The sequence below is a fragment of the Crocuta crocuta genome, unplaced genomic scaffold (assembly GCF_008692635.1).
Source record: "Crocuta crocuta isolate KB4526 unplaced genomic scaffold, BGI_CrCroc_1.0 scaffold25, whole genome shotgun sequence".
In the NCBI taxonomy this organism is placed as follows: domain Eukaryota; kingdom Metazoa; phylum Chordata; class Mammalia; order Carnivora; family Hyaenidae; genus Crocuta; species Crocuta crocuta.
Window position 1 is genome coordinate 3,796,982 of NW_027532015.1, and position 23,744 is coordinate 3,820,725.

Here is a 23,744-nt window from a genome sequence, read left to right on the forward strand (position 1 = left end):
ACTATTTTAAAGGTCTAGCACTACTGTTCCCTTCCACCCTGCACCCCTACCGTAAAGGTATCCAGTGCTTTCTTCTCCTGTGTGGCTTACCATACACCAGCTTACGCTACCTTAGTGATCTCTGATGTTTTCTGACTTCAAATTCCTTAGTGAACAGACCATAGGTTGAACAAATACAATCTATGGATTTGATTTTTCAGCTCTTATCTTCAACTACAATACATACCATGAAAGCTTAATACCCACTAACCTCTGAAATGGTGATTAAATATGAAGATTCTTTAGAAGGTCACAGGTTTATGGTGTTAGTGGTGGCTCTGGGGACAGAAGCTCGAATGTCTGTGGTCACTTAGGTAACTGTGGGCAGCTTGTTCAACATCTTTGAATTTCAGCTTCCTTGTTTTAAAATGAGACAAAGCCTATTTGTCCTTCTCGACTTCAGAAGATTCATGAAAAATCAAATGGGATAATCTATGTGAAAGTGCCTTATAATACTGTAAATTGCTATGCAAATTATTATTATTTAGGAACTTTTACTGCTTTTCTGACCCAATACGATTCAGAGATGACTGAGCTATAATAAGGAATTTAGTTGTTGGAACACAAATGAATACACACACACACACACACACACACACCAAATACTACCAGCGTGATTAGTATCTGAGCCTAGGACATGGCTAGGGAAAAAAACAAATCTTCACGGAGAACACTGATGGCCAATGAATGAATAGCAAGGGCATTTATTTTTATAAATGACAGTTGAGTTCTTTAAACAATGTCATTGGTGTCTGTAAGTGGATAGCCTGAATTTCTCCCAGCCATAACTTGTATGTCTATGAGGTCCCAGAATGTTTTTGGGTTTTGTTGTAGCACAAAAGCAATAGGAAGTGGGAAACAGCAGTGGAAATGAAGGATGAAAGACAGCATTTGTTTAATCCAGACATTGTAGAGAGATGGATTATTTGTGCAAAACCAGAGTTTATACTGTATTTTTTTTAAACCCACATAAACTTATTTGATTGTAAAACTCCCTTGACCCCTACCCCATCGGCTCTCCTATAATGTAGTTTGGACTACTACAATCAATTGTACTTGGAATCTTTTTGATATTTGTGATCCTATTTTTAGTCCCCAGATTGGACATAATTATATATCTGTGTTCAAGTATTATGTAAACTCCTGTCTGCAGATGCAAACTTATTAGGAAATTATAGGCGCGTCCTCGAGAAAGTGCAGACACTGCCACCTGCTGGACAAAGTTTAATTTATTCACAGCATTCTGAAGTTAATTTTGCTCATGGGAAACAAACTCAAGGTTTTTCAAGAACTGAATCTTAGGGCCTTACTTAGAATAAAATCTATTAAATCTCTGGGCATTCATCCTACATCTACTAAATAACATGATATATAACAGTCTGCAAAAGTCAACATTCAGTGAGAGTTAATGGCAATTGCCTCCAATCATATCTCAGTGGGTTTCATTTGAAGTTGAAATCTTAGGGGCGCCTGGGTAGCTCAGCTGGTTGCATCCCCGACTCTTGATCTTGTCTCAGTCATGATCCTGGGGTTGTGGGATCGAGCCCTGCACTGGGCTCCATGCTGAGTGTGGAGCCTACTTAGGATTCTCTTTCTCCTTCTTCTCCCTCTCCCTCTCCCCTGACTGGTTCATGCTCTTTCTCTAAAATAAAATGAAAACAAAGTGGAAATCTTAACTCCATGATAATTCTGGCAAGAATTTGGGTGTAAAAACCAAGGATTTAAAAAAATGCCCTCAATGACGAGGATGATGTGTGTTTTCAGCTTCTGAGGGTGTCACTTAAGAATACTTCCAATAAACTTATTCCCTATAATTGTTACAGAAATAGTGTATTAGCCAGAATACAATTGTTCCCCTCCTCCTAAGTCGAAAATACTATTTCCTAGAGGCATACAATTTATAGGCCAGCTGTAACTGTCAAAATAAGGCTCATCATATATTCTCTCTTTCTTTCTCAATGTAGAAGTTGCAAAGACAGCCTGATGTACTGTTTCTCGCACACAGGCCCTGTTGCTGTTCTGTGGTGTGGTGGGCACGCTACTAGTTAGTTATTGAACTCTTGCACGTGAAGCTCTGGGCTCAGGGCTTTATGTGGATTTGATCAGGTGTATCGCATGACAGCACCGTGAAATGAGTTGTATTGTTTATGCATTTTATTTTTTTAAGTTTATTTTGAGAGAGAGAGAGAGAGAGCAAGTGGGGGAAGGAGGGAAAGGGAAAGAGAGAGGGAGAGAGAGGATCCTAAGCAGGCTTCATGCTGTCAGCACCGAGCCCGACACGGGACTCGGTCTCATGAATCATGAGATCATGATCTGAGCCGGAATCAAGAGTCGAAGGCTTAACCGACTGAGCCACCCAGACACTCCTTGTTCATGCATTTTACACAGATGGGGAGACTGAGGCTTAGAGGGATTATACCTTACTGTGGTGATAGCAGTGAAGTAGTGGCTTTAGCACCCAGCCTGTCTACTCCAGATTCTGTGCTCCAACCATTATGATATCCTATATTCTTGACAGAAATGCATTAGGTACCAAAAGAAAGGGATAGACATCGTGACCAGAGAGTTGGAGTTGGTCACCTCAATATCACCAACTATAGGGAAACCCGGATTCTGAACCTAGAACTCTCCATCTAGGATTCTGTCATGTCCTCCAGGTGGCGGTAGCTGCCATAACTAAACTTGGAAATAGTCAATGGGGACTGTTCAAGGGCTGCTGTTCTTTGTGGGGGGGGGGGGAGAAGCACCCTATAATTGTGCTAACCATCAAAAGGTAGAACATGCCACCTTAAAACATTCTACATGGTGCTTTAGTATCATAATAATACAGCCTTTAGAGATCAGTCACCAAAATTGCATTTACCCTGGGTCATATGGGCAGAACCATTGCTGAGAGAGGATTAGAGTGGTCTGTAATTCCCAGTTCAGTGGTCTTTCCGGAAAGAATGGCTGTACTTTATGATACAGAGGCCAGGCTCTAATCACTTAGCATTTGTTTTAAGCCAGTCTGGCATTTTTATTGATACATGGATGAAAACTTGAATTTTTCCTGTAGCATACCATATTTTTTTCTTCAACATATTTGCTATTATTTTCTATATAAAAGTCCTCAGCTTTAAATATCATAATACAACAATGCAAATGAACTCAGAGTACATTACTATACTCCTAATAGGATGTCTGATTATCATTCATGCATAGTAAAAAAAAAATTTAGGGGCACTTGGGTGGCTCGGTCGGTTGAGCGTTCAACTTCGGCTCAGGTCATGATCTTGCTGTTGGTGAGTTCGAGCTCCGTGCTCGACAGCTCTGTGCTGACAATTCAGAGCCTGGAGCCTGCTTCGGATTCTGTGTCTCCCTCTCTCTCTGACCCTTCCCTACTTGTGCACTCTCTCTCTCTTTCTCTCTCACAAATAAACATTAAGAAAATTTAATTTGTACTCTATCATCGTTTATAAAAATACTTAAATAAAAAATATATTTTATTTAAAAAGTACCCCGTTTATGAATGAACTCTGCAGAGTTAGTACGTAAATCATTTGTTTGGAATTATACACTTTTCCTTTGTAATGGTTGGTGCCCACAGTGTCAAGGCAGCCCACAGAAGTCTAGTAAATTCCCTACTGTGGTGCCAATGTTTACATTTGTGATGGAAAACGTTGAAAATGAATACAAATGTAATGCTAGTAACAGAAAGTATTTAAAATACAAGCGAAAAGAATTGGACACAGGAGCTTTCAAGCCTCCGGGCGAGAGAAAGGTAGTGGGCATTAATGTTAGCTCATAAAGTTCCAATGCCTGGTGCTAGGTGGTGCTATTGAACCATAACAGCTCGGTCATTTGCCAAGTCAAGGGACATTCATTTAAGGACTGTTCCTATCACAGATATTCACATGTTCTCTGCCTTTAATTAATTTGCTTATTTGTTTTGGCTCCTAACACCACTGTGATTTTAGCTCCTAAAGAAATTATGATTAAGAAACATATTGGTGGCTCCCAGTGTGTCTGTTTTTAAGAGCTAAGGAGAAAAAGTATTCCTAAGCACATTAATATGCTTAGGAACATGCTGAGTTCTGTCTTTTTTTTTTTTTTATTTATTTCTAGGAGAGAGAGAGAAACAGCGTGAGCAGGGGAGGGTCAGAGAGAGAGGGAGATACAGACTCTGAAATAGGCTCCAGGCTCTGAGCTGGCAGTCAGCACAGAGCCCGACACGGGGCTCGAACCCACGAACCGCGAGATCATGACCTAAGCGAAAGTCGGACACTTAACCGACTAAGCCACCCAGGTGCCCCTGAGTTCTGTCTTTTACTCCCACATTTCAGTGGGTGACTATGGCTCAGCTTTTCAACTTCTCTGGGCTGGTTCCAGTTTCGCACTTTGAAAAGGTAAGTAATGAGCAAATATAATCAAGATTAATCAATCAAAGAAAAAATCAGATTGTGTAGGTCGAACAAGCGAGTTCGGCTGTTCTTACCCAGTACACTTATCTGGGATCTGGTTCTCCCTAATTCAAACTCAAACCAAGGTTGAGTGGAGTTTACTGAGTTCTCCCTTCAGGGTACTTCCCTGGATATCCATCCGCAAGTTCCCCCCCCCCCCCCACCGGGCTGGTGAGAAATATCTCAGCACATTCTCTTGGTTATTTACATGCTAAAACTCATTGTTATTTTCCTCTTGAGTACTTAATAGTATACATTTCGTCTGAGATACGCTAAACGGGTTTCCACAGAATACAGACATTACTAAAAAATAGGTGTTTAAAAAAATTTCTAAAAGCTAAGTTCCTCAAATATTTTTGGGAGGAGACAAATTTATTTTGTCAGCATACTTTCCTACAAGATATGGATGAGGTGGGGGCATTTATGTAGGAAAGTTATTATGTCGAGCTATTATGTAGGCAAGTTATTAACTTCCCTATATGGCTGGTTATTCAAACAAGCAGCACTATTTGGAAGGCATTAAGAGATATCATTCCTATCTCGAATAAGTGACAACCCATTTGACTAACAGACATAACTATTTTTACAAGTTCCCCAGACAGTCATCGTGATAAGTGCTTTTTCTTCAGTAATGAGACTGGCCTATATATTTTTTGGATTGCTGTAGGGGGATTACTAAGAACCAGCACACACCTACAGTTTAAAACTAACAAGCTCAGTCAGTTAAGCATCAACTTCGGCTCAGGTCATGATCTCAGGGTTCGTGGGTTCGAGCCCCACATAGGGCTCTGTGCTGACAGCTCAGAGCTTAGAGCCTGCTTTGGATTCTGTGTCTCCCTCTCTCTCTGCCCCTCCCCCGCTTGTGCTCTGCCTCTCAAAAATAAATAAATGTAAAATAATCTAAAAAAAAAAGTCAAGCATCAAAGAAAAATGGCCAGCGGAGCATCTGCGTCTCATCTGGGCTCTATGGTCAGTTCATCTATAATGATTCGAGGGTCACTGGGTCCCTCAGTGTCTTAGATTTTAGTTTTTCTTCCTCCCATTCTCTAGGTTATTCAGTTATAAAATTCTTTAAAAAGGGCAAGAGCAATGATTTCAGTGGGCCATACTTGAGAATTTAGGCTAAAAAATGGGCTGAGCCAGCTCTGGTATGAAATCACTGAAGTGACTTGCGATCACTCTTTCCTTTAACCTGGTTGACACCAATGAGCACGAGAAAACAGTACAGGTGTTTGGGCTTTGCAGAGGCTCAAGTTTGAGAAGCTGGCCCGGAGTGGGTGTTCCTCTCTTGTCCCCTGCTCCAGGGGACGTGGAACTCTCTGAGACAGAGCAACTGTGACGCTGCTTGAATGTCAATGTCTCCACACAACAATCTCTCCAGAAGATGCGTGGGAGACCATAGAATATGATGGAAAGTTCTGAGCCATCATTCAAGGGTTCATTTGGTTATATGCGTGTCACGTGGCAGCTGACAGCGACACACTGGGGTGGTAGTCAAAATATGTGGCACCCAGGCCCAGTCAGGACCTGAATTCAGAACACTTGCTGAGTGTAGAGCGTAGAGTGTAGAGTGTAGACACTGGGCCAGAGTCCCGAAGACTCCCTCTACGCCTGTGAATGATCTCTTTTGTTACCTCACTGTTGGATGAGGGGCTGTGGCAAGGGGCAGCCAGGTGGCGAGTGTGGGCGCTGAGGGCAGTATAGACATATTTCACTATTTTAACCACTAATACAGCTGGACCGTGTGAACTGGCCATGTGTTGGCCTTGGCTTTATGGAAACCTTTCGTGCCACCACACAGGAGTACCAGCCCACCCTCACCCTCTCTAAGGCGGCAAGCCTCAGATTATTTAATATACTCCTGGGCCTAACTCAAAAGGATAAAAATCTTTGTAAGGTGGAAAGATTGCGACCGAAGTCACAAGACCTAATAGTAATTCAATTTTCAGAAATATGTTCTACATGTGCTTATAGATCATGCGACAAAGGCGCAGTTTCCGAGAAGTCACACATCTAAATGGAGATAAGAGTTGAGAAGTCAAGATGATATATTCTGACAATAGCACGTAAGTCGGCTCTTGGGGCTACGGTGTTTATTTGTGGTTTATTTGTAGTTAAGAAGAACGAAGATAAAACAACTTATCAGGCCCACACCCCAGACAGTGACTTTCTGTGTGCTGGGCTGTGGCACCCTGTGAATGGCACTAGTTCCAGATCCAGGGATGGACGGTGTGTGTGATGCGGACTCATCGAAACTCTTCTCAGAGGCAGGGACCAGTGTTCATTTTTTTTGACAACTATGTGTCTCCAGGATTTGGTTCACCTTTCTAAAAAAATATCTTTATGATATTTTATTTTTGAGAGAGAGAGAGAGAGAGAGAGAATCTAAGCAGGCTCCATGCTCAGCATTGAGCTCAATGCAGGACTTGACCCCGTGACCCTGGGATCATGACCTGAGCCAAATTAAGAGTCAAATGTTCAACCGACTGAGCCCCTCAGGCGCCCCTTGTTACCTGTTATCTCCAACTTTGTATCACACACACACACACACACGGGTGCACACATGCATTTGCACACACATGCACTCATGCACACATGCATATTACACACTAAAATATATCCAAACAGTGGAAATAACAATGAATAACCTAAAATTTTTCCTTGAAAGAGTCTAATTTGGGGTAGGACCTCACCTTGCCCAAAGACCTGAGTTTATGTTATCTTACGGAGCTAAAAATTGGTCATAGCTCGGCTCTTTAAATTCTTTAAATTGCCCCCTGTTGAAAGGGCAGAACAGAGCCTACTGTCAGAAAGTGACTTGGGTTTATTACGCTTCTAGCTATTCAAAGCGCATTTCCTGTTGAGGAGACACACTTGCAGGGCCCACGTGAGGGTTCCTGGTCGTGTGCACGTCAGAATGTATCTCAGGGGCGAGAGCTGAGACCAGGACGGCACCCACCCGCCGGCCGTCTCCCTCCTGCGCACCCCCAGCGGTGCCAGGGGCCACCGGATGTAACAGGATCCAGGGCTCCTCTGGACAAAGACCGGTTCACACGGGCATCAGTACCTGCCCCTGATGGAGGTGGGGTGCGAGGTCCCTGCCTGGTGGTGAACGGGAGGCACCAGGGGCCGTGTTTGGGGAACCTTTCGGCTGCTCCTTCTTTCTACCAAGCAGAAGGCTGTCTCCATTTCAGGAGAGCGAAACAACAACCAGCTGAGTGAGTAAGTATGCAAAGCTGCAGGGCAGCGGTAGATTAAGGAGAATAGGAAGGAAACAATGCTGTTTGGCTTTCTCTCCGGATACAATAATAATGAGGAAAATAAATGATGGATTTCTGGAAGTAATTATATTTACAGTGATACTACAGGCACCCTCTGCACTCGCTCTCTGCTGCATTTCTTTTTTTTTTTAATTTTTTTTTTAATGTTTTTTATTTATTTCTAGGAGAGAGAGAGAGAGAGAGACAGCGTGAGCAGGGGAGGGTCAGAGAGAGAGGGAGTCACAGACTGAAACAGGCTCCAGGCTCTGAGCCGGCAGTCAGCACAGAGCCCGACGTGGGGCTCGAACCCACGAACCGCGAGATCATGACCTAAGCGAAAGTCGGACGCTTAACCGACTAAGCCACCCAGGCTCCCCTGCTGCATTCCATTTCTTGCATCTATTTGGAAATCATTCCATTTGTTAGAATAAAATCATAATTGCGTTTTCAATTTGCTTCTGTGTCTGTTCTATTGCCAGAACTGTATACGCCAGAGTGCTTTGCCGGATGGACGCAGGGCCCAGATATGGGATCAACGGAGGGTTCCTTCACACCTGTTTCGTCAGTGGACTCCGGCAACACGCCCAGGGCAAGGTCAATGCAAATGTTGCCCGTTTCACCTTCCAAAGGGAGAAACGGAACCATCAGGCCTTTCAAACATGGCAAGTTTAGGTCTGGACCTAAAGCTCTCGGTTTTGGCATCTCTATCTCGAGGTTTCTAACTTTTCTTTGAAGGCCAGGGCAACTTCTCTTCATTAACGGAAGAGAAGATTTCAATCCTTTGATTGGCTGAGTCCCGTTCAAGGTGAGTAACCCTCGAAAACACCAAAGAGCTTGCTATTATGAATGGAGTTACCTGGGTCTTTGTAGATACTGAGCACGCCCTTGAAGTAATGAGGTAAAAATCTTTCTAGTAAAAGCAGCACGTCTTCCAACTCTTCAAGAATCCCCACAAGCAGGAAGTTTTCATTCACGTTCAGTTTTGCTCTTTCAAGGGCCCACTCACCAGGCTCCCTTTGTGGACATAAAAATGATTTTCAATCAAAGATTCATTTTCAAAATGCAGGAACAACATACCAAGAATGTATCTCTTCAACCCACCCACCGCCATTTTGCCTTTCCCACCTTCTCACACTACCATGTTTACCTGTGTGCGGGGCCTCACCCCCTGAGGCCCTGGGCAAAATATTTTTTGGAAGAAGAAAACAGATACAGGCAATCAGGTCCTATAAACACCAATCAAGGGGGTGATCAGAATGGCTTTTTAATAGAAGGAACAAACCAATAAAGCTACGAGATTTGAAATCTGAAACTTAATTGATAACAGCATGTCTATAGAAATCAAAATCGGTTTCAGGTCACGTCTGCTAATCATCTTATTCTTTTAAAGAGTTTAAAGACAAGTTTTTTGTTTTATTCTGTTTTCTTTTTTTTTTTTTTTCTACAGAAGGAAAATGGCCTAATTTCATCTGCAGGGCAGATCTCTGAGCCAAGCGCATTTCTGTGAGTGGGGAAGGGAAGGAGTCATGGGAGCTGGGCTCCAGGCATGGCTGGCATTTCCCATCTGAGGGAATTTGGGCAAGCCAGATTCCGTTTTGAAAAACTGTAATAACCCTAACGCAGCTCAAATAATTGTCAAAGGGGAACACGAGGACATTTTGAAAGACTTCTGAAAATCATCATGTGTGCACCAGGGTAAGTTCTCTCCCCAAGATTAGGAAATATATAATTAAAAAAAATACTTGAGGGAGTTAGGATCATGTTTCTTGGAATAAATGCCTTCCCTGTGACAGAAAGTGAGTCATGTGGCCCCGAATCTTCCAGTGACTGAAGCACTGACCATGAACCAGGAGACACTCAAACAGGGGTGAGGAGTGGAGCGGAGAGGCCTCCTGAACTCAGGAAGTTTATGATAAAGCTGACGCTTCTAGTCCCCAAATTCAGACCTTAAACAAAGTCCTGTGTTACAGGAAACTCAGCAAAGCAGCAGTAACAACACACACATAATAATTAAAATGAAGCAGCAATCACCGAGCAGGCCAGAAGTACAAAGGTCCTTCTGAAACAGTTTTTCTCTCGATCTTTTGAGGAACACACTGGCCTTCTAATCAGTGTTCCCTTTGCGGGGAAATGTCACTTCTGGGTAGCAGAGTTTATTTTCCATCACGTGAAGATAATATCCATTGTTACTATCTTTTTTTTTTCCTCCAGGCTATATGTTTGTCAAGTACAATGAATTTAAACTGTAGCGAGACCAGACTCACCAAAGGCATCCGTGTCCCACCCGAGGCCCTGTGATTAGGTGGGGATTCCTAGCCACTGCCCTAGAGACACTGATGCAGGAGGTGGGCAGACCACCCTCTGAGGGCCTGAGCACCTGAGTGAGTCACCTTCTAAAGAAGGTCTTGCATCCACTTATGGCTGAGGAGCTGAGTAGGAGAAAGCCCTTTCCTCTTTTCCTACTAGGTGTGTCTTCTGAGAGAGAGACTATCAGATTTTGGGGTTGAGCACCCAGTGTTTTGGACCCAATTAGACAGGGCATGTAGGCAAGGACAGTTGCTGATGAAGCACAGACACTATGGGGGAGGAGTCGGGTGCTTGCCCCGGTCTTTACCATCTCATGGGCTGAGCAGGGACAGCTATGGGTTAAGAATAAAAAAAAAAGATCTGGTTGGCATTCCAGTCACACATCTTTATGGGACGGTCCCAAGGCCTCTGCCAGACCATGATTTGTTAATTTATTCCTGCAGAGGACACTCAGAGTTTCAAATGCAATCTTTAAAGATTAATAGTAGTCAGGGCACCTGGGTGGCTCAGTTAAGCATCCGACTTTGGCTCAGGTCATGATCTCATGGTTTGNGTTACATCCTAACAAACGCTTTAGAAGCTGAAAATAAGTTAAGTTAAAAATGCATCGAGGGGCGCCTGGGTGGCTCAGTTGGTTAAACCTCTGACTTCAGCTCAGGTCATGATCTCACGGTNGTTAGCCTAGCCTCACCTACCTTAAACGTGCTCAGAACACTGACTTTAGCCTGGGCAAAATCATCTCACACAAAGCTTATTTTATAACAAGGTGTTGACGATCTCATGTAACTTACTGACTACTGTACTGAAAGCGAAAAGCAGAATGGCTGTATGGGTGCAGAACGGTTGGAGGTGAACAGGTCGTGGGCTCTCCTGATCGCATGGCTGACGGCGNAGGGAGCCTCATCCTGCCTATTGCTGGCCCAGGAAAAGATCCGGATTCAAAATTCCAAGTACAGTGTTTACTGAATTCAGATCACTTTTACACCATCCTACGGTTGAAAAAACTGTAAGATGAACAATCTTAAGTTGAGGACTGTCTATGGAGGGCTATTCATCACTACAAGATTATTACAACAAAATACAGCAGAATTTGAATGTCTGTTAATGGGGGATTGATTCGCTGAGAAGTTACGGTGCGTTCCTAGAATGAAATCCCGGACAGCTGGCAAGGAGAAGGGAGGTCTACGTGTACTGTCCTGAAAAGTTTCCATGATGAATTTTCACATGACAAAAGCCAACTGCAGGACAATATGAAGATAAACACGTATGTTTACATAAACACAAACATATCTAGAAGAATAAATACCAAACTGTTAAAAGTGGTTCTTTCTGGCAATAGACGTAAAAGATGGGAATACGGTGAACTTTAAGTTTATCCATTTCTAAAATGTTATTTTCCACATACATGTTGTTGTATATAAAATAAGTAAAATGTTATTTTACATAAATGATACTTTTATTGTAATACGTATTTAACTTCTATTATCAAGAAAGGAGATTTGCACGTTGTAAAACAAATCAAAGCTTAGGGGAGGATGAGTGGGCTTTGCCCTAAGGATGCTCTGACCTCTCTTCCTCCCTCACAGTCTGGGGGAACCTCTGGGAGGTGGCATCCCCCAGGGACCTGAGCCTTAGGTACCTGGGCTGCTGTCTGAGGGAGGGAGCCAGGAGCAGGGTTGGGGGCAGAGCACAGGAGCCCCCTGGCCAGGGCAGGGATGATCAAAGGCAGACGATCTATCTGCTGAGGTGGAGACCTCACACCAAAGGGCCGAGTGAATTGGTGGTGGTTTAGTGGGTGTCGAGAGATGTGTCCCACACACCGTCACTGCCCCCCACACCTCTCCCACCCCTGCCCTAGAGACCTGTCCCAATAGGAGGGGTGGGCGATAGAGGCTGCCAAAGCTGCCTGGAGAGTCCACAGCATCTATGCTTCTCCAGAGCTCACTCTACGGTTTCCTTTGACTAAGAGCTGTGTTGTTATTTGTTTAGGTGCTAAGTCCATGAGAGCACACACTGGCCGCTCGCTGTGTCTCCTGCACTTAGCACCCTGCCTGGGAAAAGCAGGGGTGCGATAAATACTCGGCGCACAAATGGACAAATGGCAGAAGGAAAAAGCCACGACACACGGCTGTGATTCTGTCCCTGGTGATCCTGGCCTGGAGCTTAACAGGAGCAGGCTGAGGACATCAGCATGGGCTGTGGGGGGGGCGGGGGGGGGGCNATTGGAATCCACAAATAACTCTACAAGGTCAATTTATGGGAAGACATAAATTCCTAGCTTAAGAAGTGCCGTTAGCAATTTTTCTTTTCTTAGATCAAGGCGTGTCCCAGGGGGATTTTAGAGTTCCATTTGAGCCCCATTAGAGGTTGATGAATGGTGTTGACCACAACCATCCTATGGAAATGCTATGGGAGGACATAAATAAAAGATGACTCAGGTATAAGGTCAAAAGGAAGCAGAAAATGAGCTGTGAAGACCTACACATTTAGCTGCCTGCAGCTTAGCCACAGTGACGAGGGACACTTCTCAGCAGCTCAAGGACGAGGGGGCCTCAGGAAACTGCTCCTGGCCATTCACAGAGTCCACTCTTCCCGGACCTGAGGACCGCAGTGAGTGGCCTTTAGTGTCCAGGGAAACTGAAGGGGACAAATGTCAACACAGCTGCTCCTACAGTTTCCGGTTCCGACAGGTGTGACTGATTGGCCAGGATCACTGGGTTTCTCCCCGTGTTAATGGTTTTATCGTTGGCGTTCAGGCTTCTTCTACCCTGTATTGTTTTACAGTCACTTTTTCATTTTTATATTATTATTTATTTTATTTTTTTTTACAGTCACCTTTTTATAAGGAGTTTTCTTTTTTTTTTTTAATGTTTTATTTATTTCTAGGAGAGAGAGAGAGACAGCGCGAGCAGGGGANAGCTTTGCTCTAGGATGGTCATCACGGTGATGAGGTTTGCCAAGCCAGCCAGCACTTGCTCTGATTTGCACATCTGGTGCCTGGACGTTGGCAGAGACCACAGGCTCCCACAGCGCTCTCCTCTGCTCACGTGAAGCCCTCTTTTAAGACTGGGTCTGAACACAAGCCCCTATTCTGCTCATATTCTCACATCATTAGGGAAATGAGACATTACAGATGATCATTCCAGATAACTGAGAGAATCCTTTTTGTTGCCAAAACTGCCCAAATAATTAGACCAATTTTGGTCAAATCTATTCTAAAATGTACAATTNGATTTTCTCCTGTAACGTTTCACAGGATGGACTGTTGATGAACGGCACTCGCCTTCTGAGTGCCAAAGGGGCCCTCCTGACAGGAAAGGCCAGTCACCACACGCAGACCCCAGAGTCACTCCTGACCTCTCTCTCGCTCGGCTCCAGGTCCACTCCACGGCCCGGGCCTGCCCCAGTTTCCTAATGTGCACTCTTCTACCCTTTACACACGACAGCCCATTACCCATCAGCACCTCGGCAGGTAGTTAGTATCTCTTCTTTCGTGCCTTCTCCCCGCACGCACTCTCCGCAGGGCTGTCCCAGTAACTGAGCACATTGATCCCTGTCACTCCCCTGTTCAAACACTTTGAATGGCTTATTGACAATGCAGTGGAACAGCAACGAGTAAGGGCACCTGTTAACAGTGCTAATTCCCTGGCCCTACTTGCCACGTGTTTGCTACAATGGGTTTGTCTGGGATGAGGCTAGGACTCTGTACGTTAAAGAACGTCTGATGATTTTGATTAGAGGTCACTCTTCACGAGCTGCCAATACTATGCCATTAGCTAATGCCATGCCTTTGCTCACCCAGCTTCTTCGCCTGAACCTCTTTCTCCCTCCTCGTCTGGTCCCAACAGCAGGCCCATGGTCTGGAGCCGTTGCTGACAGGGTGAGTATACACTATAGTCCACCTAGGCTTGTCACGCAGGTCAAGGGAATGAAGGCGGCCTTGACCATGGCTCTTTTCCATCCCGGTTGTTCACCGCCAGCCCCATCTGGTAGGTGGGGTCCCTGAGACAGGCTACGGTGCCGTCCAGCACACCCTCCTCACTGTTGGCTAGAGCCCCGCAAGTCCCCAGAGCTGCGTTTTCTCCCACCATGCCCTGCTGGTGGCCAGAGATCCGCTCTACGCAGAAGGACCCCCTAACGATGCCCACAAAGGGATTCCCATCTGGACGGAGTGCCACTGGATGTCTCCAGGTGAGCTTCTCCCCTGCCCCTTGCCAGGGTTCGTGCCTGTATTACCACCTGCGCCCTCTGCACTGGGGCCTGCTCCAGGAGGTGGCCCTGCGCTGGAGTCGTGGGCACTCCCACCCACACTCCCCGCCCTGCTTCCTTCTCCTCACCCCGTATGGCCACGCCCCTGTAGACCTCCAGCCTGCTTCCAGCCCAGACAGAAAGCTGCCCGTTTATTTCTGTGCAGAGAGAGGACTTGACAAAGGCTTCCTCTCCCGGTTGTAATTTTGGAAAGAGTGGAAGGATTGAAATCTCAGGTGGAGATAATCTTATCACAAAGGGTGAATTTAGAGACTATTCCTATTTTATTTATTCTTTTGTAAGACAGCACCTTGTCTAAAAACTAATGAATTGAAAAGAGACTTGGTGTTTTTATATAGTCCCTTGCCAATGACATTGGCTCACTCTGGATAGTCTCGGAGTTTAGAAGACAGAATTTCTGATGATTTTAGCAGCACAAACCTTGAGGAGCCACAGGCAAAGCTCCCCAAATGAGGAAAAGGAAATTTGGGTTTCGACCTCAGCTTGGTGATTAAAAAGCTGGGTGTCTTTAGATAAATCATGCTATCTTCAATCTCAGTTTCTCCACATGGATAACTTAGGGCTGAGCCATATAATCTGAGTCCATGAAACTATATTAATGGCCCTGGTTCCTCAAATTAACAAACTTTTAAGAATAATTTTGTAATCTGGAAAGATCTAGAAAAAGTGGTGATTTTATTTTATTCCAAAATGTATGCATTAATAAAAGGTTTTCACTCAGCATTTACCATATAAACTTCTCACCTTTCATGGATGGCAGAGAGGGAAAAGGACCTCAGTTCACATCTAGGCTGTACCAGTCAGTAATTGTGGAGTCTAACAAATGTCTACCTCTTAGAGGCTCAATGTACTCATCTGTAAAATGGGGACAATAATACCTGCATTATTCTTTCCTTAGATTAGAATCTTTCCTTAGATTAGAAATCATGTATGCAAATTATTTTTCCTGCCACCCAATTTTTCAGACTATTCCATCTTTATCACATCTTTAGCATCTAAATTCCTCTTTCTCTTAGCTTGTATTTAAACACATGATGACTGGTGATTGCAGTAGTTTTAAAAACAGAGACATCAGCTAACTCAAGGAGAAAACACAGAGTAAGAAAAACAAGGAAATATGAAACGCACTATTTGTGGTAAGCCCAATCACAACAATTTGATGGGAAAACAAAACAGTATTATGTAATTGCTTCTCATGATACCTCCTCTTACTCTGGACATGAAACAATGTAATACTATGCCATAAAAAAGCTCTTTCTCAATGTGGATTAAAATCGAGGCGGGAGCCAGTCTTCACACTTTCCGCACACAGTTATCAGGAGAAAGTTGAATGCTGAAGTACAAGACACAACAAAGGACAACTTCCTGTGCTGGATGTGACTGCCAGTCCAACATGGCCACGTTAGAAGTGGGACAGAGAAAAATTACTGAGTGTCAGTCCCCATGGAGGCAGCACCTGAATCCTTGACCTGTAGACACACCATGGTAATCAGATTACACACTTAATGGTTTAGTCAATTTAGAGAAATGGAATGGATGTGGTCTAAGCTAACTTTTTATTGCACCGTACATTCTTCCTTGTAATCCTTTTTAAGCCTTATCAAGAAATTTGAACCTGAACCAGAAGAGTCAAGTAAGACTTTTTAGTGAGGCTTAATGGCTTTGAGAGTGGCAGATGGCCAGACACCAATGTTCTCTCATTCTATGCTCATGCCAGGCGTGAATTAACTGATGACACAGTCTTTCTAGCAGCGATGGGAAGTATCCATCAGGATCTTTCTCAGCACAATCTTACTCAAAGAGTAGCACTTTGTTTGCCCTATCAGTACAGTATGTGATGTTGGACAGATAACATTTATGGGATTTTGGTGGCTTTGTGGCCCTTTACCCCACTTCTGAGTCTGTCGCTGTGTGTCTGGTTGCAAGATGGGAGACAAAGGATTGTGGGTGAGTATGAGTCTGCATTTATTGTAGCCAATAATCATATTCACTGGGGGCTCTAGTCCAGTAGAGCTCCTGGAACTGAAACAATTACAGACATAAGAGATAAAATATTTTTTGAAGTCCTCCATTTGAACCACAAGATTGTGAATTTCAGGTTTCTATTGCATTAAACTAAAGAAAAAGAAGTAGTCGCAGTTTTATCCTGAAATGTTTTAAGATGAGGATCAATCCATTACTTAGGTCAGTTTTCATTCAATTTCAATAGACCCTTTTCAATTAGCTGCAACTAAATTTACTGAGCACGAAAGATGAGTGTATGCAGGGTCCTGTATAGGCAGTAAGTGCTCCTTCCCAGAAATGTCTTTGCACTTCTTCTGTTTACTCACAGTGCCATTAAAACAAGGAAATGTGGTCTTTGAGGTCAAGGAGTTTTGATGCTTATGAGAGATATGGGGACCACGGTCACTGTGATTTCCTAAAGAGCTGAAAACTTGGGGAGTCTACATAAATAAAAATAGCAACATTCAAAAAATAGCAACATTCAGCTGGAGTCAAGCTATCTGACAAAGACTTTCTCTTTTTATAGCAAAGTATTTATCATGGTATTGTTTAAAAGATCAAAACAGTATAAACTATTCAAATATAGAAATTAGGTAGGCTATAACATATCTAACTGTAAAACAGCTACGGTCATTTAAAATATTTACAAAGCATATATAGCCATTAGAAAAATGTTTATGTGGGAAACATAATGACCTATATTTTAAAAATAGACTAGAAAGGTGTGGACCAAGAATTTTAACAAAGGTTGGGTTTGAGATGGTGGAACTATGTATTTCCCCCCTTTTCCTTTTCTAGTCTAATTTAACATACATCTGCTACTTGAAAAAAGTTTTAAGTTTTTGTTGAAGTAACACATGCACACAACAAAAAATGTTATAAAAAAAGTTTAAAATGGAAAGTACCTATCTCTTGTTCTCTTCTTCTCAGTTGTACTTGGTAGAGGTAACAGTACCATTTAATTAGATTCTATGTCTTACTATAGTTTGGTTTCCTCCCTTGTTTTGCTGGAGCACCTCCTCAAGTAACTTTTTGCTCTGCTCTTTTCTAGCTTACAGTATTGCTGTAAGGAATTTATTGTTAGTAGGTGATGTGTGTGTGTGTGTGTGTGTGTGTGTATGAGAGAGAGAGAGAGACAGAGATAGAGAGAGAGAACATGAGAAAAAACATGCATATGGTTTAACATCTCCATCTTTATCCTTGGTGTTCTGAAATTTCACTATGTACCTAAGTATTGTGTTGAACATTTAATAGGGCCTTTTAATCTGGAGCTTCAGGTTATTCAGGTTTGAGGTCTTAATTTGTAGTAGAGAGAGAGAGAGAGAGAGAGAGAGAGTATGTGTGTGTGTTTAAATAATATTCTCTCCTTTGTTTTCTCTATTCTTTAATTTTAGATTTCTTCATAGTTGGATTTTGGACCTTGCCTGATCCAATAAGTGACTCTTACTCTATCATTTTTTCTTTTTCTTTGTCTTTTTGCTTTTCTTCAATTTCCTTTACTTTACCTTCCATGTCCTTCCATTGAATTTTTTTATTGCAAAAATCATATCTTAATGTCTAAGAATTCTTTCTTGATACACCCTTTCTTTTTTATGTCATTTTGCCCTTTTCATGGATGTAATATTTTCTTGAATCTCTCTGAGGAAACTAAGAAGAGTTCTCTTTGAAAACCAATTTTTTTCCTGAAATTTCCACTTCCCTTAGGGTTATAGTTTCTGCTTGTTTATTTCAGCTCCTCTCTTTCAAGGTGTAGCCTTTTCAAAAATATCTATGGTGCTTTGCTTGTCTGTGCATATTTAACAATGAGTCAGTAAAAACGGATGGAGAATTGTGCGACGTTGGTAGGGCTTATCAATCAGTGGATGTCATCATTTTGCTGAGGATTACTTAATTGCCAGATGGGTAGTGGGGGAATCTTTTGCCTCGGGACATTCACATTCTTTGGGACACATTTCACTTGGGACACAGCTGCTGGACTTTCCCACATGGCAATGGGTAAAGGGTTACTCTTCCACAGAGATCTCCAGTCAATCCCTATTGTCAGCCTCTTGCCATTGTGACTGGCATTTCCACACAAGTCCCCAGGGCTCAGGCAGACGGGATTCTTACTCAGCTGTCTTTCCTCCATTGAATGCACTCCTGGCTCTGGTCTCCTTGGTCCCTCGTCATCAGTTACCAATATTCTAGTTCCTCTCCTGCGTATTTGTTCAAGCATATCATTCTTTGGTTCTCCTCATTGTTGTGTGTCTGACCTTTTAAGATTCTCTTATTATTTATCACCTTAATGAGGTCTTGGGAGAGAATTAAATGGTGTGATCCACTGTGTCCTTGAACTGAAAGGAACCCAACAAGGGCTAGTGTGCCCAGCCCCAAGCACATGCACCATTACTAATGTATAGATGAAGAAACGGAAATACATGCCAAAGAAAACTTAACTTCAGATATCTAATACTTTAGAAACAAGGACTTCAAGCCCTTGTTATTTTAAGATACTATGTTTTGATTCAAATATTAATGCAACATTTGACATGTTAAAATGCCCGTAAATATTAAATATGCTTTAGTTTTGCTGCAGAAATTCCTGCCTTTGTGGGAGATTTCTCTTTTCTCAAGCCTATGGCAACTTGACAGAAAAGTCTCCTCACTAAACAAGGAAACACATCAACTGCACAGCAAGGCACCTTGACGAGCAGCAATGCTGTTGCACTGACAGTTTATATTGCCGCATAAAGAAATAGAAATGCAAATTTAAACAGAAGTTTGTAGGTAAGGGCAACCTAAGAAGCACAGACTCACTAAATGGCCCTGGGCTTTCTCTGCACCTTAAATAGGGAAATTACAAATAATAATATAAGAAAGCAGCAGTGAGAAAGCACCTGGCTCTGACCTTTTAGTCTCCTCTGCTCTTTAGAACTGGGGACAGATCGGCATCTCACTCTGACAGCCAAGAAAAATCTTCCTGTCTCAAATACAAAGCTTGGAATACCATCTTGACCATTTTCCAAAGTGTTTTAAAAAACACCAGTTGGATGCGTGAAATTAACCATCACTTTGTGACAAAACTCCATGTAGGAGGAAGGGCTCATCCATTCTCTCTGCAGGGACTTGAGCTTCCTGGCGATCACTCAGAGAAGGTTGTGGGATAATACTCGAAGCGACTACTACAGACAGGAGCTAGCAGACAGTGAATGCTCATGCCATGTCCACACAGAGATAAGGTTAACTCTACAGTTTGGAATGTGGGAAATTTGCAGGACGAGGATCAGATAAATATTTATGGCAGAGGATTTGTGCCAGAGAGGCTTGCTATGAGTAGATTGCAGGCAGTGGCCCTGACCAATTATTTTCAGTTGGTCCCCAAAACTCATGGCCCATGGGAGGGCCAAATGAGGCTATCCTCTTAGGTTTGTGGAAATAATTGGGCTTAGACAGCGAGGTGAGCCGGGCACACTATCACAAAGGATCACAGCCACCCTTAGGTCTGCCTCTCTCCCTCTTCCAATATGTCACCTTACTGGTGTGATCACATTTGTGGGAAACAGAGCTGTGTTCCCCATTCCCCTTGAAGGCCTGTCACCTCATTATAGGTACTGGCTGCTCTCAAGCCTTCCCTGGCTTCCTCCTTGACTCCTACCTATCCAAAATGGCTCTAAGCGCGGAGTCTAGCAGAAACAATTAATTTAATCCACACAGAAATTAATCCACACAGAGGAATAAATAAGTAATCAAGCTTAATGGGCTCCCCAGAAATATTTGCATTTCAGTGGGGGACAGTCATTTAGCCCAAAGAATTAAGGTTCTAATGCTTGTTTAGTTTTTTTTTTTTAATANGGAGGTGAGCCGGGCACACTATCACAAAGGATCAAAGCACCCTTAGGTCTGCCTCTCTCCCTCTTCCAATATGTCACCTTACTGGTGTGATCACATTTGTGGGAAACAGAGCTGTGTTCCCCATTTCCCTTGAAGGCCTGTCACCTCATTATAGGTACTGGCTGCTCTCAAGCCTTCCCTGGCTTCCTCCTTGACTCCTACCTATCCAAAATGGCTCTCAGCGCGGGGTCTAGCAGAAACAATTAATTTAATCCACACAGAAATTAATCCACACAGAGGAATAAATAAGTAATCAAGCTTAATGGGCTCCCCAGAAATATTTGCATTTCAGTGGGGGACAGTCATTTAGCCCAAAGAATTAAGGTTCTAATGCTTGTTTAGTTTTTTTTTTTTAATATTTTATTTATTTTTGAGAGAAAGAGAGACAGCATGAGCAGGGGAGGGTCAGAGAGAGAGGGAGACACAGAATCCGAAGCAGCCTCCAGGCTACGAGCTAGCTGTCCGCACAGAGCCTGATGCAGGGCTCGAACCCACGAACCATGAGATCATGACCCGAGCCGAAGTCGGACACTCAACCGACTGAGGCACCCAGGTGCCCCGCTTGTTTAGTTTTGAGGGACAGAGAGCGCAAGCATGGCAGGGGCACAGAGATGGGGACAGAGAAGCCAAAGCAGGCTCTGCGCTGACAGCAGCAAGCTTAATGTGGGGCTTGAACTTGCAAACTTCGAGATCATGACCTTATGCAAAGTCAGATGCTAACCAACTAAGCCAACTAGGTGTCCCCCAAAGAATTAAGGTTCTAATGGTGAGGGAGAGGAGGAGGAGGGGAGGAGGGGGGAGAAGAGAAGAACAGAAGGGAAGGGAGGAGAGGAAGGGGAGGCAACAGCATTTATCGAATACCTACCACTTTGTTCAGTGAAAGGTTATGGAATGAATGTCACTGGAGACTTAGTATTTACCTTACTAAACGAACACAGTTCAGAGGCCACTGTCAACATGGTGAGAAGTGGGTTTTTTTTTTTTTTTAATGGGTACAANTACTTGTGTTAGGCTGTGTTTGTCTGCTGAGAAGGCTCACCAGAAGTCACCTTGAATTTCTGTGAGATTCTGAATTCTTCTCCAGCTTCTGGAGCCTTCCTCTATAAGCAAGGTCATTCAATCCTCTACAATCCTACGGCTAATCCTGGGCCTAGAGAGGAGGGATTTAAGAAGTTCCAGTAAAGGGAAAAGTCAAGGTAACTTAGAGTGCATGGCAGGGAGGTGCAGATGGGCGGGGCTCCAGGACCCCCAGTCCTACTGAGGCCAGAAGAGCTGTGCTTTGCTTAGGTTTACATATTGGCTCTCGTGTAAGATTTCATTTGATAAGAAGGTTCTAAATCTGAAAATCATTGCTTTAGGCCAGCGCAGAGAGCCTCAAGATACTACAATAGCTAGAGTAACCCTATTCCTGGGCTCCAGTCTGACCACTGCACTTCTTCCTTCTGTCCAAGGACAGGCCCACTCAGTTATCCACTCCTGTCACTGAAGCCATGCTTTGCTACCTGTTTCTGAACCTGTCTTCGTAGCTTTCTTTGAATCCTTGGTTCTTCTAGATTCTAGAAGACGGTGCTCTGACTTGCTTTTCCTAGGTAGCCCTTCTAGGGAATAGAGTCTTATTTCTGAATAACAGGTCAGTCACAAGGCTTTGTTAGGAGAGTGAGCTTTTAACACAGTGTACTCCTGAGTTCCGGACCATTTACTGGGGCCACATTGGCACTTCATTGTGTCATGACTCTTTTGATTTGCCCACTGCCACTTTATGCTCTGCCTGTTGGGCCAATCATGCTCCAATGTGGTTATCAGGGTCCTGTGTCCCACTTCCTCACACTGCTCCTCCCCTTGCCTGTATAAGCAAGTGATTCTGTTCGTAGGGTCCAGGAAGTCTGATCTCACCAGTGGGGTCATAGTGGGGTCATAGTGGGGTCCTATGATTAAAGAGCACCTTGTGGAAAAAACAAAATAGGAGAACATATTTTCACTCTTCCTCTCCTTCCTAGGGTCCAGGCTGTTGAGAGTTCTTTTCTTCCCAGCCCCTAACCCTTTAGAGAAAGAGACGACAATCCAACCTAACCGATGTTAACAAGGGGAAAAATAGGTTTCCAGTGTACAACAGTATTAAATACTATGTAGTATATATATTCCAAATACCAAAAATATCTTTTAAAGCACATGGCAATTTTGAAAAAAATTTTTTTAAAATTTGTTGTAATTTTGGTCTATCGTGTCAATATCAAGTATTTCCTGCAAAACAGGTCAATTTCTTGGTCATTTTGGTCTTTATTATCTGTTGTGAATGAATAGAGGCCCTTTGAGCCCATGAAAAGCTGGGACACCAACCAGGCCTTCAGGAGGGCACAGTGCACACAGGTGGGGTGTGGGCAGGCTTCCTGAATGCAACTCTCTGAACCTTCTGAAAGCCACACCTGCTTGGTCCGATTCTGTTCCAGGCTCCAGGGCAGGAAAGGCTGCCAACTATGCTGAGCTTTGCCAGATTGTGTGGTTATTTTATTAGGTGAATAAATGTCTACAGATTCTAGTGCAAAAACACCGGGCCCAACCCAGTTTTATACAAACATTTTCAGAACTGAAAGTGGAATACATTATCAGGCACTAGCTCTCATAATTATAGTTTTTTTGGCTAACAACCTTTTCTGTGCGTAGAGTGTCTGGAATATTTGCACAAAGAGTGTCTTTAAGCTGAGGTTAGCCCCAGTAGGAGTTACTTAAGAAACCATTGGACATCCTAAATTTTATACAAGTGGGACATCTTGAGCGTCCCATCTTGACAAAAAATTGGGGATAGAAATTTTATGAGGCCATAAATTAAGAGGATTGAATCCAGTGATTAGTTGAAGGAATACTGAGGAAAAAGGTAGAGGTGAGTTATCATTTTTTTTAAATGCTCTATAGTTAGAAATGAAACAAAGAAATTTTTTTCCTGGAATTCTAATTTTAAATTTTCCATTAGAATTTTCTTACATAGTTTACATCTATGATGCCACAATATGGTCAAATGCAATTTTATTTCAGAGATTCTTTTTTTTTTTTTAATGTTTTATTTATTTCTAGGAGAGAGAGAGAGAGAGACAGCATGAGCAGGGGAGGGTCAGAGAGAGAGGGAGTCACAGACTGAAACAGGCTCCAAGCTCTGAGCTGGCAGTCAGCACAGAGCCCGATGCAGGGCTCAAACCCATGAACCGCGAGATCATGACCTAAGCAAAAGTCGGATGCTTAACCAACTAAGCCACCCAGGCGCCCCTATTTCTGAGATTCTTAATTTGGGGTAGCTCAAAATTGGTTGTCCATTGTCTTTAAACAATTCAAGCCCAAACCTTCCATAAATCAATGCCAAGATTCTTTAATTACATTATGAATTAAGGTATCTACTTTTTTTAAGGTATCATATTAAGCACTCTGGCCCCAAGTAGATAATAAGTTGTGTCTGTCTTCCTTTATTTGTACTTTATGATATGTCCTCTTACTAACATTTATATAGAATTTCTTCTTAGTAGTTCATTCCCTTTATTTGTGGGTGGTGTTTCTCTTCATTAATGCT

The 23,744-nt window shown here is 43.2% G+C and overlaps 1 protein-coding gene across 1 annotated transcript in view; it reads right to left on the bottom strand.

Moving 5' to 3' along the window:
• Positions 1-23,744, bottom strand: part of UST (uronyl 2-sulfotransferase) — a 296,705-nt gene that overhangs the window by 40,635 nt on the left and 232,326 nt on the right. The window contains exons 9-10 of the mRNA XM_077776157.1: positions 13,991-14,179; positions 8,595-8,752 (exon numbers count right to left, since the gene is read on the bottom strand). Of these exons, the coding sequence (XP_077632283.1) occupies positions 8,595-8,752; positions 13,991-14,179 (347 nt within the window). The remainder of the gene's footprint in view (positions 1-8,594; positions 8,753-13,990; positions 14,180-23,744) is intronic.